This window comes from Neopelma chrysocephalum, unplaced genomic scaffold (assembly GCF_003984885.1).
Source record: "Neopelma chrysocephalum unplaced genomic scaffold, ASM398488v2 Primary Assembly neopelma1_322, whole genome shotgun sequence".
Lineage (NCBI taxonomy): Eukaryota > Metazoa > Chordata > Aves > Passeriformes > Pipridae > Neopelma > Neopelma chrysocephalum.
Window position 1 is genome coordinate 27,623 of NW_020897985.1, and position 19,049 is coordinate 46,671.

Here is a 19,049-nt window from a genome sequence, read left to right on the forward strand (position 1 = left end):
AATAGCCCTTCAATGTCCTTTTTATGGCCTTTTCAGCTGCTCCTTTAGCTGAGTCCTTAAAGCAAATAATTCCCTACACACAGGAGAACAAACCCCAAGCAAAGCAGATCCCACAGGCTCAGGAACTGGTAAATACAAAAGCTGGGCCTGTGCTGCTGGACAAGACCGGAGTCACAGATTAGGGCAAAAAGTTGTTACAATATTTTTTTGGTCTGTAAACCTTCAAAAAGATGCCTCCTGTGACTGATTCATTGTGAGCTACAGAGAAAGGATAAATGTACCTGAGAAACAACAGGCTTTAAACACTTTTTCCAGTTAATGTATGTGTCTCTGTGTGTATTTATCTTTCCTGGCCTGAACTCAAGTATTGAATTTTCTATTTTTTATTCTTTTCTTCCAAAAGTAGAATTGTTTTGTCAGCTGAAAAATATTCCTTGGGTGTAACAGAGACTTTCAGTTTTGTACAGTAACAGAACAGAGACTTCTGTGTTTTAAGCATGTTGGCAGTTCAATAATTTTATTTGGAACATAGTGTAATAAAGTTGTTTGATACCACCTGACTTTATGGAGCAAACTGTGCCGTGGAGGCTCATGCTGGACATGTTTCTGCTCACTTACCCAGAAGAGCATTGCCTGTGGGGTTTGTAGCCATCATAAACAAGTTTCTTCCTCCTTCCCCCATGACAGTCAGTGATTAAATGGAATTAAATAGGATTTTTACGATCATTTTTTGGTCTTGAAGGTCCCCAGGATTTTGGGCATGAATTTTCCCATCTTCTTGTCTTTGGCATCTGTGTCATATTCCTCTTCACTGGGACTCGTGTGTTCGTCCTTCTTGCAGAACACCTCGAACCTGCTGTAGACTCTCTTCTCCTTCCTCATGTTCTCCATTTTCTTCAGGAGGGTGTCTCTGTCCTCCGACGGCTGCCGCTGGAAGTTCCGTTTCTGGCTCCCAAAGCTCTCCGACCTGTGGATGTTGCAGCTTTTCTCCTTCTCCCCTTTTCTTTCCAAGCTCATGGTTGACCTGGAGAGGTCAGGGTTGCTGGTGGATGGCAGCTGCTTGGCCAGCTCGGCTCTGTTCTTCTGGCTGTTGGCAGAGATCTGCTCCAGGATCACCTTGGTGTCGTCGCGCAGGTTGCTGCTGTACAGGATGTTGGCTGTGGAGGAAGGGAACCTCCCCTGCGTCGTCTGGCTGCTCTTGGGGGGGAGTGGTGCTGTGAATTTGTGGGATTTTTCTTCTTCCATTGCTTCCTGGCAGTCCCCTATGGACGATCGTTTGAGCACCACTGCCTGCTTGTCACATTTCCCACTCTCAGAAGCAGGTTCCTCCTCAAATTTCTTTTCACCTTTTGGGTTTAAAAGCTGCTTCAGTCGTAGTGACCCTTTTCTTAAAAATTCCATGGGATTTTGCTCTTGTTTTGAACAGTCTTCCTCAGATTTATTGAGAGAGCTGTCAGACCCTGGGCTCCTAGACAGGCTTTCCAGAGCTAAGGATGTGGTACTTGTCCTAACTTGTGGTTTCTTCATTTCTGTGTTGACTAACTTTGGAGCGTCTTCTCTGAAGGTCACCCTGTCCTTCTTCTCTGGAAGAGCCAATTTCTGAGTGTCTCCTACATATATCAGACTCTCCTTCTCTGGAAGAGCAGGTTTGTTCTCAATGGGGTAAAACCGAGATGACAGCTTGTCCACCTTAGTGCCAAGATGTGCCAGGGGATCCTTACTCAGTGCATCCCCAAGCTGGGGGGTGGATGAGGCCATTCCGAATGCTCTGTCCAGCTCTCCGTGCATTTTGTAAGTACTGCAGGAGTCTTTGGAGTCCAGCACCCTGCTCTCCAGAATCTTATATTGCACGGATTTGGTACATTTCTTCTCCGTGTTCTGGGATTCCTCCTGTAGGTAACCTGAAACAGCTTTGGTGTGGGTGACTGTGCCCCGCTCCGTGTCCTTGCCCACGGCTTTGTACTTCTCCAGCAGCTCGGCCACTTTGGAGGAGGTGGCTGTCTTGATGGTTTCATTGTCCTTCGTCACCTCGCTGGACATCTGCTCTTTTTGGATCATCTGCACCTTTTCTACTGTGGTGTTGGGCTGATCTAATTTGGCAGCGCTGAAAATCAGAGAGGACCTGAGCCTGGAACTCCTCTGGATCAAGGGATTTATCCTGGACCTGAAGGCATCTGGTTTCATTATCGAGGTTTCTTCACCTGCTCTATCGGGATCCGCAAATTCCTTGGCACTGTCAATTCCCAGTGCCTTGCTATTGAAGGATGTGGGGGATTTGAAGGCTGGGATGAGGTCAGTGGGGTGCTTTGTGAGGGGATCCCCCAGAGCATCGTTATACGCCTCGGACTCCATCGGCATCGGGAGCCCTTCGTCCGGCTCAGACTGGTATGCGCTGAGGTACGAGGATATCCTCCAGTTCCGTAACCCTGTCCTGTTTTCCTGGGTGTTCTTGTCATCGTCCTGGTCCTCGTCCTTGTCCTGGAGGAACAGGCGCTGCTCCAGGCTCTGCTTCTGCGTGGGAGAAGTCTGGCAAATGAATTTCTGTCCTATATTCTGCCTCCGTAACATCATTCCCATCGGGCCATTCCCTGCAGGGTTCAGCTGGTCGGAGCCGTGTCTCACCTCCCTGGAAGAATTGGAGGGTACGTAATCCAGCCGTAAGGGGAAACCCTCCTGTGAGAAACTGGGTTCCAGTTCAGGGTATCGGGGTCCCTCTCCATAGTCTTCCAGTTCATTGAATCCCGGCCTTCCCCCTCGAATCCTGTCAAAGAATCCCTGAGGTCTGCCAGAGAGATGGGGATGTTCAAACTGGTACTGGTAGAACTGGTCCTTCTGGAAATGACTGGATTGGATTTTGAACTCATCCATGTTGTTCATGAACATCTGCCGGGCGTACTGCTTGGAAGAGGCAAAATTTTCAAATGTTCCCTCTGCAAAACTGTGTCTCTTAAAGGCGTCCAGCTCTAGCTGCTTGGAACGGAGGAAGCCCCTGACCGGATCCATCTGGGAATTCTCCATTTCCACCTTTTTGTACATCCGCATGGCTGAGCCCTCCACGGTGTGCCGCAGCATGTCGTCCCGCCGGAAATTGGAGAGGAAGTACCTGTCCGGATCCACTCTGTCCATGAAGGAGGGGAAGAGGCTGTCATCCCTCTGGAACATCAGGGGGCCTTTTTTGGGGAAGAAAGGCATGTTATTGCCAAAGGGAGCCATGGCGAAGGCATTCTCTGCCTTTGCCAGGACATTGGCTGGAGGAACGAGAGGTTCCGACTGCGCAAACAAAATGCGGAATTCCTCATCAAAGCTGGCCACCAGCTCGCCCTGGAAGATGTGTGCGATGCTCCTGTGGATCTTCTCAAAGGACCACATGAAACTATGGAGAGAACAGAAGGGATGGAGGGAATTAGCATTGAGTAACTCAGCTCTTCATCAAAGCATTTGCTTGAAGGAAATTCTGAATTTTCTGCTCAGGTAGAAATATGGCAAAATAATGACAGAAAATTCCCCTGCAGCCACTTGATACACATGATCATTCCCTAACCTCAGAGTTATGTATTGATTTGGGATCACATCTTTGCAGAGGACTTTACAAGGCAGCAAATCATTTCTGTTCTAAAAAGCCAGTCAGTAGTGTCCACAGCCAGAGAATGAGGGGATGATTATTGTTTGTGAAGTAGATGTTTCTGTCTTTAACACTGTTGGTAATGACTGGGACAACAGTCAGCGTGTGCCCTCTGCACCAGTCAGGGGACCCCAAAGGCTGGGGAATGTGCCAATGGGAACTTCAGGAAATGGAGCAGAGGCAAAGGCAGGATCTTCCCCCTGCGGTGGCACAACCCTCCCACCCACAGGCTAAGGGGGACTGGACAGAAGGAGCTGGGCTGGAAATGAGGGAGGAAGATGTTCAGTGTTACAAGCCTTTGTCTTCCCAAGTCAAGCTCTGCTTTTCTGGGAATGGCTGGATATCTGCCAACCCGTGGGAAGCAGGGCAGAGATCCCTTCCTTTGCTTTGCCTGTGTGTGCTGGTTTGCTGTGGGTGTTAAACTGGATCACAACCCAGGAGTGTTCTCATGTTTCAGATTCTCTGCTGTATCCTGCCAGGAGGGTGAGGGACACCTGTGTGGGGTAGCTGCCTGCTGGGGTTAAGCAAAACCCTTAAAATTATTGTCTTTTTTTACAGATTTTTTAATTCTTGATGTGAAGGAAGCCTGGCTTGGGGTGTCTGGGCTCGAGGACTTCTTTAATTGGTGCATTGACCTCCACTGCAATATGGTGTACTTTTCCTGAAAAATTGCTGCTCAGTATCCTTCAGTGAGGAAAACTTTTGTCCCTGATATCCATGTGGAATTGCCAAAATGCTGCTTCACCAACTCACCAGCTTCTCTCATAGAATGCCAGACTGATTTGGGCTGGAAGGGACCATCACGACCACCTTGTTCCACTCTCCTGCCATGGGCAGGGACACCTTCCACTAGCCCAGGCTGCTCCAAGCCCCGTCCAACCTGTATTTGAACACTTCCACAACTTCCTACTTCAAAAATGATACAATATTTGAAAACCCAAAGCACATGAGAGTGTGGCAGAAGTAGTCTTGAATAATTAACTTGATGCTCTCATAAGCAAAAAATGATTCAATTGGAACAGTTAGTTGTTTGGTACAGCATCAGGTTTGACAATAATTCTTTCCAAACATCAGGAAAAAAGCCAAAGTGGAATCTTGTTACAAAGAATGTGCACTTTACTCAGATGCCTATACTGTGGATGTTTATCTTCATATACTGTTTTTAAAATACCCATAGTTCTATTTGCTTATCTTCCACCATGAGAAGCAGCTCGTGGCAGGCTTTGAGCAACCTGGTGTAGTGGAAGGTCTCCCTGCCAAGAGCAGGGGGTGAAACCAGATGAGCTTTAAGGTCCCTCCAACCCAAACCATTCTGCAGTTCTGTGATTACATGCTTAGAGCATGACAGGTGTTTATCCCATCACCCCTTAATACTTGAAAGAGAAATTCTCATATTGGAACTCACTAAAAACATTTATTCTGCCAAAAATGGATGCCTTAGCTGTGGAGATTGTTGTTCCAAAAGGATGGTAACATGTTAATGGCTGATCTCCATCCTAACTAAAACCATCCACCTCTCTGTTGCCCAGAGAAGCTGTGGCTGCCCCATCCCTGGAAGGGATGTGTCCCAGGCCAGGTTGGACAGGGCTTGGAGCAACCTGGGCTAGTGGAAGGTGTCCCTGCCCATGGCAGGGGGTGGGACAAGATGAGCTTTAAGGTCCCTTCTCACACAAACCATTCTGTGATTTGATGATTCTATGAGTGGAGGTCGAAGTTCATTTGTCCCAGACCAGGATGCAAATCTTTCACTCCACACACTACAGCAAATTCTCCCTGGAAGTTCCATGGCTCAGATGGGAGCTGGGCACCTCTGCAGGCACCCCCTTGCACAAAGCACCTGAGTTTCTCACCAAAGGACAGGTACCAGGACAGGGCTCCTCACCTGTAGTTGCCGCTGAGCACCACCATGCAGTCCACCAGCAGGAACTTCTCCTTCAGGTGCCCCTTGAAGGACATCCCCGTGCGGCAGTAGTACGTTGGGCCAGACACTGTCCTCACCCTCAGGAACTGCAAACCAGAAAGGCACTGACTCAGGTGGGACCCTCATTCCCTCCCCTGCCCCTCCTGCTTCCCCCTCTCCTTTAATCTCCGTCCTGCCACCAGGATTATCCTCCAGCTCTGGTGATTCTCCCTACAGGCACACAGATGGACAAACCTTTATCAGTGTGTCCTCAGCCTTTACCCCTTGTCATGCCAGCTCTCCCCTCTTTCTTCACATTCATCTTTTACCAGGCTCTGGCCCGTTTTCCCCTTTCTCAGGTGTTTCCTGCCACACCAGCCTTCTGTGTCCCAGGACACATCTGCCTCAGGACATGACTCAAGCAGGACAGGTCTTTTTGCTCACCTCCACGTAGTTCAGGTTGACTCTGCACTTGGCAGCTGTATCGAGGAAAAGCTGGGAGTTCATTTCATCCAGCAGGATGTAGACAGGCACTCGTCGAGAAGCAGCATCCAGCACCTCAAACAGCAGATCCACGTCTGTGAAAACGTCCATCACGATGGCCACCACCTGGGGAAGGGATGCAGGGACACGTCAGCCACCTGTGCCACCTCATGCATGACCCACCAGCACCTCACACCCCAAAGCTACACTGTCTCCATCTCCCTTTTGAAACTGGAACTTTCATTCCAACTTCCTTTTGGAACAGGAAACATCCCCATTAAAGGTTCCTTTAACCACTCTGGGCCTGAGAACTGGAAACAAAATTTCTGTCCAGGAAGGTGCTTGTTCCGTGTATGAGGGTGAAGGAAAACTTCACTGCCCCTGAATGTTCCCTGACTGATCAATCCAATGATTCCACGAATTTTTTGGCCCTGTAACCACACTGGGTGGTGTAAGGAGCTGCTCCCCCCCCTCCAAAACCCTCTTGCCATTTTTAGGTAACTTCCTGGCCAACGTTCAGGCAGTCACTATCCAACTACATCCATGTGCTGATAATATGGGAAGCAGCTTCACAGGTCGACCTCCCTGTCCTTCCCAACTCCCATCTGTGAGTATAAATACTTGATGGAAAGGGCATAAGGAAGAAGGGAGCCAAACACTTTTCAGCTGTGCCCAGGGAGAGGATGAGATGCAAAGTGAAACACGTGAAATTCCAATTAAACATGAGAGAAGTCTCTGGGACTGTAAGAGGGGGTTGAACATGGGAACAGGACAGCCTGAAGATGCTCAAGGAGGGAGCATCCTTGGAGATGCTCAAGGACACATCCTGATTAACCCTCTGTAACTGACCTCCTCTGAGCAGGGCAGCTGGACTCGACCAGCTCCAGAGGCCCCATCCAACCTCAGCTGTTGTGGGATTCTGTGAACTCTTGGTGTATTTTGGTGTGGCCCTGCACACTGTGCTGTGAGAGCAGAGCAGAGCAGAGACAGGCTTTGGTGCAGTCAGTGGTGGGGTTGGAATCATCCTGCCCCTCTGTCAGGTCCTGGGAGCAAAGTTAAAGGAATTGGCAGAGGACCTGATGTTGTTCAGCCTGGAGGAGAGAAGGCTCCAGGGAGACCTTAGAGCCCCTTCTGGTGCCTAGAGAGACAACAGGAGAGCTGGAGAGGGACTTTGGACATGGGCCTGGAATGACAGGACAAGGGGGAATGGATTCCCTCTGTCAGAGGGCAGGGTTAGGTGGGATATTGGGAAGAAATTCTTCCCTGTGAGCATGGTAAGTTCCTGGCACAGGTTGCCCAGAGAAGCTGTGGCTGCTCCATCCCTGGAAGTGTTCCAGGCCAGGTTGGACGGGGCTTGGAGCAACCTGGGCTAGTGGAAGGTGTCCCTGCCCATGGCAGGGGGTGGAACTGGATGAGCTTTAAGGTCCCTTCCCACCCAAACCATTCTTTGATTCTCTGTTCTGATGCTTTCTGGCACATGCATGATTTTACCTCTGCTCTAGCTGGGCTCCCCTGTCTCACCTGCTGAGCTGCTCGAATCATCCTGCGAGCCTCCTCCTTGATGCTGGGGTTGTCGGGGGGAGGCGGCTGCACCAGGGTCGTCACCTCCGTTCCCCTGAACCCAAAGACCATTGGCCAGCCCAGGTCGAGCTCAGGAACGGCGAGGTCTGAGTTCATGGGCCAGTAAGTCCCGGAGGATCCGTCCATGTCATTGTCCCCTGCGGTGTCTGTGCTGCCCTCCTGGTTGGCATACTGGGGCTTCTGCAGGTTCTGGATGATGTGATCCACCTCGGAGCCGCAGAGGAAGTCGGGGGCTGCCTCCTCTGCCAGGAAGCGCTGGTAACTCTCCTTGCCCTCCTCCGTGAGCACGTCCAGCGCCAGGCGGTAATACTCCTTGTAGTGGGGGGGAAGGTAGTTGGGGTCGAGGGGATTGTCCCCCTGCGAGGAGCTTTGGGACCGACGAGCCATGAGGGGAGGGAGAGCTGCAAGGAAATGAAAACCAGCCGTGAGAGCGGTGCCACGACAGCCACACATCGTCCCCACACAGCAAAGGCAGAGGGAAGAGAGTCAAAGCATGTGGAGCAACGCTGGAGAAAGTTCATTCCAAAGGGATGGGAGCATTAATTAGGCAAAGGTGTGAGTCACTTAACCATTACCTTCACAGAGTTAATTGTTTTGGGCCAAAATAAGGAACAAATCAATCACGGATATGGAGCTGGGGGGGACCTGGTGCCACTGAACACAGCAGTGGGAATGAGCTGAGTTGCTGGTCTGGGAGGGATGTTAAGGGGGAGCCTCCAAGAGATATTTGGAGGGGGACTGGAAAACCCTGCACTTGCTGGGAGATGGGGTTATTTCCTCCAAAATAGACCCACAAATCTGAGAACTGTGAAACAAAACCCAGAAGTTGTGTTTCTGCCACCATAAGTGTCTGTCCCAGCTCTAGAAATGTTCTAGGGCTTGCAGCCACCTGGTCCAGTGGAAGGTGTCCCTGCCCAAGGCAGGGGGGTGAAACAAGATGAGGTCTAAGGTTCCTTCCAACCCAAACCATCCTGTGATTCCATGATTCCATCAATTGTTGGCATCCTTTCCTTTAATTCCCTGAGCTGTAACGAGAACTGCACCATATTGATGAATTCTCAGCTTGCATGAAAAATGCTGGTTTATATATGTAAATATTTTTATATATATACATGCACAAAATTACGGATATTCCATTAATCCTCCAAACTCTTTCCCTATCAGATAAAGTGAAAGGGGAACCTCCAAAGATATTTATTACCTTTTGTCACTCTGGTGGGTGTGAGCTGAGCTCAGGTTAAGGAATAAATAAAACTTCTCCTGCTGCAGCCCACCTTGCCAAATTCAGCTGAATTCTGCACGTAGCTCATGGATTTTTTTTATTTTATAATTTTGTTTTGCTGTGTTCCAGCTCCTGGGAACACATGTCTGCAGCTGGCAGAGCCCTGAGGTGAGATTTGGTGTTGTGAAGCTGCCAACTGCCAGGCTGGGTCTCCAGTTCCAGGTCAAGTCATCCACTATTTGGGAAGCAATTCCTCTCTAAATCATTTGGAAGCAATCACACACCACTTCTGGCTGATATTTGTGTGCCAGAGGGAGGTTTCTAAGACAAAATTGGTTTTTAAACTCCTGTCTCTTCATTTCTCTTCTGACTAGTTTTGATCCATTCCAAGCATGTCCGTTACCCCAGTGCAAGGCTGGATTTGGTGGAGCACCAGCTGACATTCCTTAGGGGACAGGAGATGGATTACTCAGTGTGCAGCATTGCCTCATTATTTTTTTTGACCCCAGAACTGTGTATTCCCTGTATTTTGTAGGGCATTCTCTGCTTTGAGCCCTGGTTCCTTTAACAGGAGTTCAGGGAACACCATGTCAGGTTTCCCCCCTCCAGAGGGGAACACACAGGTTGGACACACATGAGCTGTTAGTGCTCTTCAGGGATGGCTGGATTCTCCTCCATCAGGGGCACCTCAAACAACAGGGACTCCAAGCAGGGGTTGGCTCCTTGCTTGAACTTCACCTGCAAACCTGTTTCCTGCAGCTTCTTTCACCTCAGAGAAAGAAAAACATTGTCTTTTTGGAATTCTGAACCATCACAACTGTCAAAGAAACCGACTCACAAACTGAAAATACACCAAATGTAGATTTTCAGCCTGTAACTACGGGGTAATAGAGAATTTTACTTACATCTTTGTTTATTTTATTTAATTAGGAATTTCATTTTATGAAGATGCTAAAAATAATAATGTGTGCCACCTCCACAACTCCTTTGGGGATCTTTATAAAGGGTAACAAGATATTCTGTGTCCAGTTAGAGCTCAGGCACTCAACTGTTGGTGGGTACAAGAGGAGAAGAGCTCACGTCAACCCAGCACCACCTGCAGCTGTGAGCAGCTGTGTGACACCCCTGAACATCCCTCCTTCCATTTCCATGACAATATTGGAAAAGTAAGACCCCGAAGGCCCTTAGTCCAAAATCCCAGAGCCACAAACCCTGCAATGCCCCTCCAGGAGGGAACAGGAAAGCTCAAGCACATCATCAATGTTCTTCACATCTTCACAATTTTGCCAGGAAAAGCCTCCCAGGAAGACTGGGAGAGAACTGCCCCAGGATTGGACAGGAAAGCAAGAGACTCCTGCTACATCCTGCCAATACGACCTGGGAAAAAATTCCAGCAATTGTTTTTTTGAGCAGAACACACTGATATGGGACCTCAGAAGTTCTTCAGTCCACTGAGCACCCTGGCAACACCCCCACTGATCCTGCTGTCCAGGCCCTGGTGGTTTAGGGGAACATAAAAGAAAATTTTCAGAAGGCAAATTAGGCAGCAGGGGCGAAATCCGATTTTTCCCAGCATCAAACCCTCAAGTCTTGGGAAAGTCAATATAAATAAAGTGCAGCTGTAACCAGGGCAGCAGTTCAGGTTTCAGGTGTTCATACAGAGGTGCTCCATGTCACTTGGGATGCCTGAAGGGACCTGGCCTGGCCTCCAGCTGCTGCTGAGGAGGCTGTGGGTCTCTGCAGGGCTGCTGTCACACCTGCGGTGTGTAGATGCCCAAAGGCATCTAAAATAACCCAAAACCCCCAAGTTTTGGAACCAGGATTGCTGCTCAAGGGTCAGAGTCACCAAATGCAGGTGTATAATGTGCCCACCTGCAAGGCTTGTGTTGCCCCTTACAGGTGATGGAAAATAAGTGAGTAATACCCAAGGATTCATCTTCTAACAGAGATGCTCACATTTGGCCAAGTATTCTGTTATTTTGTCTCCCAAACAGGAACAAATCAGCCTTCTACAGCCCCAGTGCTCAGACCTCGCTTGTTTTAACTCCAACACACAATCCTGCTTCGAACTGTCAGTACCTCATACCAGAACCTGCCTAGAGGATGGGTGGTAACTTCGACAGGAGGATGAATCAGATTAGATTTAGATCAGATACTGGGGACAAATTCTTCCCTGGGAGGGTGGGGAGGCCCTGGCACAGGTTGCCCAGAGGAGCTGTGGCTGCCCCATCCCTGGAAGTGTCCAAGGCCAAGTTGGACAGGGCTTGGAGCAACCTGGGGTAGTGGAAGGTGTCCCTGCCCATGGCAGGGGGTGGAACAAGATAAGCTTCCAGTCCAAATGATTCCATGATTTCCTTTCTGGTCCTCTCAATAAAGAGTTCACACACCTTCAGTCTCTCCAGGCTTCCTTCTCACCGTGCCTGAACCCCGCCTTTTCCATCTATTTCTGGGAGAACCAGCCATAAAATCAGCTCTGTGGGAGGGGATCAAAGGTCCATCAGCCCTGAAAACCCGTCTCCCACAGGGACTAAGAGCAGGAGGTGTGGAAAACACACAGGGACAGGGACAGCACTTCTGATTCTTCACCACTTCTCAGAGCCAATTTCAGCTCCGTGGGGCTCCGGAATCTCCAGCCCCAGATGGTTTTGATGCCTGTCAAGAGCCTCAAAGCATTTTGCTGTCACCAACTCACCCAGAGTTTCCCTAAATCCCTGTCAAATTGGAGTATCTGCAGCAGCCAGAGGCAAGGAGTTCTCCAGCTCAGCCTGAGTCTCCTTCTTCTTTGCATCTGCTGCTTGTCCTTTGGCTTTGGATAAGAAAATCAACATCTATTGACCCCTGTCATGGAATCGAGGAATGGTTTGGGTGGGAAGGGACTTTAAAGATCATCCAGTCCCATCCCCTGCCAAGGGGTGCACTAGACCATGTTGCTCCAAGCCCAACCTGGCCTAGAACATTTCCAGGGCTGGGGCAGCCACAGCTTCTCTGGGCAACCTGTACCAGCGCCTCACTACCCTGACAGGGAGGCACATCTTCCCAACATCCCATCTGAGCCTGCCCTCTGACAGTGGGAAGCCACTGTCCCTTGTCCTGGCACTCCAGGCCCTTGTCCAAAGTCTCTCTGCCCTTTAGGCACTGGAGGGGGCTCTAAGGTCTCCCCAGAGCCTTCCCTTCTCCAGGCTGAACACCCTCAGCGTTCCCATCCTGTCTCCAGAGCAGAGGGGCTCCAGCCCCCTCCTGTGTGTCACAGTGTCACCTCTTCACACATTCTAGAAGTCTGTTATCATTATTTGGCATTTCATGAAGTTCTCTGCTATCCTAAGCGATCATTCCATGAATCACATCCATAAATACAGAAGTATCAAGAACACCACTCACGATCAGAACCTTTTGAACCAAACCTGCAAACTTTAGTTCCTCCCCAAGAAATCCTTCTCTTAATACAGGATGAGCACTGACATGTACACAGAAGGGCATGGAAAAAATCACAGAATCTCCTGAGTTGGAAGGGACCCACAAGGACCATCAAGTCCAGCTCCTGGCCCTCCACAGGACAGCCCCAAGAATCCCACAGAAAGAAGGAGCTATGGGTACCCTGGCTCTTTGGCACTCTCTCTCACACACTCCTCCGGGCTGGTGGTTGGGTTTTACAGGAGGAAGCTGCAGGAGAACAGAAGGCAGCTCTGTGGCTGTTTGCAGTAACTCCTCCCATGCTCGGGGGCAGTGGATAAAGGAGAGCAGGAAGCAGCTTGTTGGAAACTTAACAAGTGGGAGATGAAGGCTGATAGAATGGGCTGATGAGAGGCAGGATCCAGGTCTCCTCCACCCGCCTGCCTGGGCTGTCCCAAAGGCTCTGGTTGGCTGCTGCTGTGCCGGTGCATGGAGAGTCCTAATGAAGTCACTCCCCTCCGTGGTCAAAAAACCACCAGCAGGTGAGGAACAGGCGAAGAGGAATGAGCACACAGCCCTCAGCCATCCCTGTGCTGTTACCAAGGGGGTTTTGAGGAGGGAATCTCCAAGGGAAATATCCCTTTGGCTTGGCCTGCGCTCTGTTCTTGGCCTCTGTTCCCACCAGTGTAACTGGGAGTGACTTGACTGGCTATGATACCCATCACACACATCAGGTTTTGTGATCCCCAAAAGCTGTCAGACCCCCTTCATACTGGGAAGAGTCAGCAGTGATGTGATCACAGCCTGCAGCTGCCTCTGCACAGAAAAATACTCAACCACATGGAATATTTAATGTAAGGAAAAGTGGCTGACAGATGAAGCTGGATATAGAAACTCTCCCTTTACCTCTGGATTCACACTAAGAGCAGAAACTGGGAAAAGTACAGACCTGTTGACTTGGGCTGCATTTGCTCCCTGTTCATACGATGTTCCATTTTACTGTTTTTTTCCTAACACATCAGCAGGAAATCACAGTTTCAGCCATGCTGTGATCACCACAAAGCCCTACAGATTAAAATAAATAAACAACAGGACCTGCCTTTCTCCTGAGCCTTTGTGCCAGGTGTGAATCAAGGGTGCTGGGCTGTGTTTGCCCAGTCTAAGCAAAAGGAAACCGGCTCAGTGTTCCCTTTCTCTCTCATCTGCTATGCCTGGTGCCAGCCCTGCTGATGCCTCAGCACCTGGGGCTGGCTCCATCTGCCTCCCCAGTGCTGACTCCAGTGCTTGTTGTTACGTGTTCTGCCTGCACAGCCAGTTCCCAGGCTGCCTCGCTCAGGTGATCCTTTCCCTGGCTGGACCTGCTCCGCTGCTTCGGGACACTCCCAGGAGCTGAGGCTGCCCAAGGTCTGGAGGCACCGAGGAAGGAACTGCCTGGGAGGAAGCAGGGCTGGATCCCTTCGTCTGGAAAAGGCTGGAAAGACCTGATCCCTGCCCCTTGCTTATGTGCAAGTACAGGCACAATTTCCTGGCCTTAAACATCTCATCTTTTCAGTGCTCTGAGTACCACCAAGAAGAAAAAGGCAGCACAAACAGACTGTTCTTTAGCCCACGCTCTGCACAGCCAGCCACAAACCCCTCCATGCTATCAACACTTGAAGACTTCCACACCCTGGGCAAGAAGTTAGTTGAGGAGATTTTGATCCTTTTGATGGGCCTCAGCTGGCCCATATACCATGTTCATTGGCATCACCGATGTCTTTAAGGGTAAGCTGTGAAAAAAAATTCAGGTTTCCAAATGTCTCAACACCCGAAGTTTAAAAAAAAAATTATTTGGTCTGAAGAAATAGAAAAGATCCTGTGAAAATAGGCTGCTGTTGTTCTGGGAGGGTTGGGTTTAGGAGAGGACAGCAATCCCTGAGGGAAAACGACTGGAGCAGACGTAGTGACAATGAGACATGGAAAGTGTTGGTTTGCTCTCCAGAAAACGTTGTACTTGTTAAATGATCTGGGGAGGGACCTGTCTCCTGGAACATGGTTTAAGGTGTGGGGTTTTTAATTCTGCACTGTGATGGAAGGGCAGCCAGTGCCTTCTGATCTTGCTGCAGCAGAGGTAGGACCTGTATGAACAGCGAGACGGGCTTGTCCTCTCCAGAAGCTGCTGCTGCATGTGCTCACTTTCCATACTAAGGGTTAGACTTCTCCTAGTTAGGATCCTAGTTAGGATCTCTCAGGTTAAGGCCTTTCACTTGTAAGCCTCACAGTGATGCAGCACTTGTAGTCTTGAAGTGTACCCCAGAATTTCCTGCTTTAGCCAAAGCACATGGCCATGGAATTGTACAAGAGCTGAGGCAAAGAGAAAACTGCCCACAGAAGCTGTGGCTGCCCCATCCCTGCAAGTGTCCAAGGCCGGGTTGGATGGGGCTTGGAGCAACCTGGGATAGTAGAAGGTGTCCCTGCCCATGGCAGGGGAGTTGGAACAAGATGGTCTTGAAGGTCCCTTCCAATACAAACCATTCTGTAATTCCATGAAAACAGATGCTAGACACCTTCCCATGAACTGTTCTTCTCACTGAGCAGGGCTCAGGCACATCCCCTGAACAGTAAGGTGAAATGTGGGCAATAAACTGGATTAGATCCTTTTTCAGGCACAACTGCCTCTGACAAGTCCTAATACTTATTTTTCCTCTTTCCATTCTCCTCTCTGCATTTTCTGCTGAGTTCTGCCGTGTTCTCATCCTCAGTGTCCTCTCAGTTTCAGGCAGTAGGCTCAAAGCCTGGGTTACTGTTAAAATTTCTGGTTGGAATTTGTTACTCCTGTTACAATACCCCACAGGCCTTTTCCTCTGGTCATCTGATGAGTTGATCACTCCATGTTAATCATCTGAGTGAATGTCACCCCATTTTTCTGCTCTGGATGGTTTTATATGGATCTCAGTCATCATTACAAAAAAGACAGAAGTCATCAGAAGTCATGGCCATCAGTTATAATTAATTATCAGAATAATTAATCAATTATTCCCTGAGCTTCCAGAGATCACAGCTGCATCTTCCATGTTCACACCTGTAGCAGCTGAACCCGACATGGCTCCATAAACTCTTTCTGTGTCTCAGGTGAGAAGGGAATGCCCTGAATGCTACAGACACGTGGCAGAGTGGAACTGGGAGCCCGGTCTGCACCTCAAACACCCACTGGACTCTCCTTCACCTCTGCTTACTAGCGCAAGGGATCCCACAGAACATTCCTTGCTGGAGAATCGGGAAATTGGCCAGACATTCGGAATGTCCAGAGGATCTTCCTGCAGGCCAGAGGAAGGGAAAAGTCGCAGAAAAATTACGTCGTAATTTTCCTTGTGAAGTGGTTATTGGGACACCTGTCAACACGTCACAGCATGGCAGCCTGTCACACGTCTGCACATCAACATGTCACAGCATGGCAGCCTGTCACACATGTCAGGACATCAACATGTCACAGCATGGCAGCCTGTTATGCATGTCAGAACATCAACATGTCACAGCATGGCAGCCTGTCACACACATCAGCATGTCAACATGTCACAGCATGGCAGCCTGTCACACATGTCAACATGTCACAGCATGGCAGCCTGTCACGCATGTCAGCACATCAACATGTCAACATTTCAGCCTTAACTGTCCTGTGCAACAAGGGTACGGGGTGGATGGGGAAATCCGAGCTGTGGGGAGTCACCAGGACACACTGTGATGTTTCCAGCTGCTGGAAACGAAATGCCATCCTGCATGCAAAAGGGGTCTCTTAGAGAGCAGATTACTTGGATAATCATGGAATCATGGAATTCTTTGGGTTGGAAAAGCCCTCTGAGACTATCGAGTCCAACCACTCCCCCAGCACTGCCATGGGCACCACTAACTCATGTCCCCAGGCACCACATCTATCACAGCAATGCTCATGCCACACTCTCTCCTTCAGCCAATGCTTTTCCCTGGATTTTATTCACAAGGTAGAAGATATAACAAAGTCTAGACCACAAAACTTTAAGAAAAGGACCAACAGTGTAAGGTCTAATATGGAGAAGGAGAACAATGTTCTGCCTTTGGCTTTTATTTCCCCCACATCCTGATTTTAGAAACGCACTCATCAAACTCTTCCTCATTAGGGCTATAAAAATCCAGTATATTGGGCCTGATAAGCAGTCCAGAAGTGTTCAATGTAACCATAAAATGCAAAGAAATCCAATCCTGCAAGGTTTGGAGGTGAATTTCAGTTGTTTGGAAAGTTGTGATTGCCAGAAAAATTATATCTAGAACGTGGGTGAATCTGTCCTGATCCAGAACCCTGCTCTGCCACATAGACTGTGGCACGTGACATTTCCACATTTATAGAATCTCAGAATCAGAGACTGGTTGGGGTGGGAAGGAATCTTCAAGCCCATCTCGTTCCATCCCCTGCCATGGGCAGGGACACCTTCCACTAGACCAGGCTGCTCCCAGCCCCAGCCTGGCCTTGAACACTTCCAGGGATGGGGCAGCCACAAATTTTTCCTTTGACATGTAATTTCCCCTAAGCCACACAAAGAGCATAACTTTTCCCCCCCCCTCTGAATACTCCTATTCCCACTGCCAGGTGACAGCAAATCCAGCTCTCTCTTCATCCCTCAAGTACAACTCTAAAGCCCCTCAGGTAAATAAGAGCGAGAACAAAATCTAAACAACCTTCTCTCCCCAAAATACAGTCCCCCTGTGTCCCTCTAATGGAGCTGGGGCACGCTGTGCTCTCCTGCCTCCTGATCCAGGGAAAACATGAGCACAAGGAACTGGGAAGCCGTGTTCAGCACTGCTGAACTGTCACTGCTCTGCTTTGGGGTAGTGTGCTGTTACTGGCATATTTTTGGCCTCTCTCACAGCTGAGCTATTGCAGCTTCCAAAAATTAGATGTTTTCAGCAGCAAAAGGATTTGATTAGCACTTCTGTCCCATCGCAGGTGCCTCTTCCCTCTCTAACTGTTCTAGAAGATGGAGAACCTGGTCCTCAGGCCAGGCAAGAGCCATAATTGACCCCTATTGACCTCAGCCAATTTAGCGTGAGGAACATGGGACCGTCCCCTTCCTCTGCTCACACACAAATCCTGAGCTCTGTCAGCCTCACACCCATGGAAAACCCAGTGAGTGTCAGCACGTGTGCCTGTGCACGCGTGTCCACACGCATCCGTCCGTGCTCCTGCCTGGACGTGCAGGACTGTGCCAGGGCTCGCGGGCCGTGTCGGTGCTGGGCTGCACACCCAACCCATGCTGTGGAGAGGGGAAGCCTCCAAACTGCTTCCCAGCTCCTGGCACACGGCAGAGACCTCAGCCCTCCCAGCACGACCACTGGTGACATCCCCTCTGTCCCGACCTCCTGACCACACGTCCCTACTGCATTCCTGATCCAAGAAGGAGGCCAGCTCGGGCTCTCTCATGGGGAGCTGAGTCAGGCTGTAAGACTCTTCCCAAAGACTGAGGCTGAGTTTGGGAATACCTGCTCCTTGGGGATTTCTCAAAGGGATGGGACACAGTTGTGTGAAATGTTCACTGAGCAGTTTTGATTTGAGGACAGATGGGTCCCTTCCCTTCCCATCCCCAGTCCCTGCTGCCACCACTGGGACATTCTGGATCCCTTCCCTTGCCATCCCCACTCCCTGCTGCCAGTGCTGGGACATTTTCCCTCCCCACTTGCCTCTCCCTTCTCCTCCCGTGTCTCTCCCTTCTCCCCATCATGGCGTGACTGGGAGCTCCTGCCACTGGAGCCTTCCTGCGTAGAAGCAGCCACCTCCTGCCCGTGGAACGCCTGCAGAATTCCCTGTCCCACATCCCAGATGCCCAGCCCTGCACGGAGGAGCAAGGCAGGCCCTCCCCAGCCCTCGCCCTCCACCTCAGGCAGCCATGGAGGTACCCCGGCTGTATCTGCCCTTCTCCTACCTTCCCAGGGGAGCCGGGCTGGTGGTGGGTCACTCTGCCTCAGGTGGCCATGCAGGTACCCACGAGGTCCCTGCCCTTCTCCTGCCTTCCCAGGTGAGCCGGGGCAGGTGGTGGGTCACTCTCTGCTCACCTGGACGTGCCTGCAACCTGATTCACCTGGGAGCCTGGAGAGTGAGGCTCCACCCAGGGCAGAGCGGGGGTGAGTAAGAGCGAGAGAAAGGCAAACTCTGGAGAGCTGTTCCCTCCCCAGGCGCAGGGAGTCAGAGATAAGGGCTGCGCATTCCTGAGCCGCCGGAGGCCTCTCCCTTCCCGTCTGCCCCGAGCCTGTCAGACCAGCTCGGGGCTGGGAGCGGGGCCGAGCAGCGCCCCACACACGGAGCCCCGTCCCCTGACATGGACCCGGGCACGGACCTGGGCCCCCAGCCCCGGGCAGGGCTGGGCCCTGCGGCTCCCGGGGACGGGGGATTTGGGCTCTCGGGCAATTCTCTGCTCTGGGGTCTGTTCGGGGCAGTCGAGCAGCGGCTCCTGGGCAATGTCACCGTGGCAGCAGGAGGGGTCGGGGGCAGCGCATCTCCACAGCGGCGGGACAGGGACCCTGCGGCGGGACCGTCCCGCGGCGTCCCCGGGGCTGCCGGGAAAGGGGGTGTGAGGCCGTACCCGTGGCCTCCTGCCTCCCCCCATCACCGCCCTGCTCCCGGAGCCGAGGCCCCGCGGGCGGGGAAGGGTTAAGCGAGATTCCCCGCAGCCCCGGGCGTGGCAGCGCCTGTTCCACCTTTCATGTCCCAGCTCGTCCCGCCCGGCAGCCGCCGCCGCTGTGAGGGCCGGGCCGGCGGTGACTCAGGCGGGGGCGGGGGAGGCGCCATGTCGGGGAGGCGGGAGGGAGCGGGGCCGGGGCCGAGGGGTCCCGGGGTGTGGGAGGGA

General features: G+C 51.0%; 2 protein-coding genes across 9 annotated transcripts in view; one reads left to right on the plus strand and one right to left on the minus strand.

Annotated features, from left to right (window-relative positions):
* The window catches only part of MAPK15 (mitogen-activated protein kinase 15), a 26,823-nt gene extending 13,761 nt beyond the window's left edge, over nt 1-13,062 (plus strand). For 2 of the 3 annotated variants that reach the window (XM_027705265.1, XM_027705268.1), the window contains exons 14-15: nt 11,056-11,060; nt 13,058-13,062. The gene's annotated coding sequence lies outside the window, so the exon portion shown is untranslated. Of the gene's footprint in view, nt 1-2,484; nt 2,569-11,055; nt 11,061-13,057 lie in introns of those variants that run through there. The other variant, XM_027705266.1, reaches the window with a different exon arrangement.
* Nucleotides 501-19,049, minus strand: part of FAM83H (family with sequence similarity 83 member H) — a 23,691-nt gene continuing 5,142 nt past the window's right edge. For 4 of the 6 annotated variants that reach the window (XM_027705261.1, XM_027705259.1, XM_027705260.1 and 1 more), the window contains 5 exons: nt 15,414-15,494; nt 7,527-7,987; nt 5,967-6,131; nt 5,505-5,629; nt 501-3,373 (listed from right to left, as the gene is read on the minus strand). In XM_027705261.1, the coding sequence (XP_027561062.1) occupies nt 724-3,373; nt 5,505-5,629; nt 5,967-6,131; nt 7,527-7,987; nt 15,414-15,438 (3,426 nt within the window). In that variant the 5' untranslated portion in view covers nt 15,439-15,494 and the 3' untranslated portion in view covers nt 501-723. Of the gene's footprint in view, nt 3,374-5,504; nt 5,630-5,966; nt 6,132-7,526; nt 7,988-15,413; nt 15,495-18,128; nt 18,409-19,049 lie in introns of those variants that run through there. The other 2 variants (XM_027705264.1, XM_027705263.1) reach the window with 2 other exon arrangements.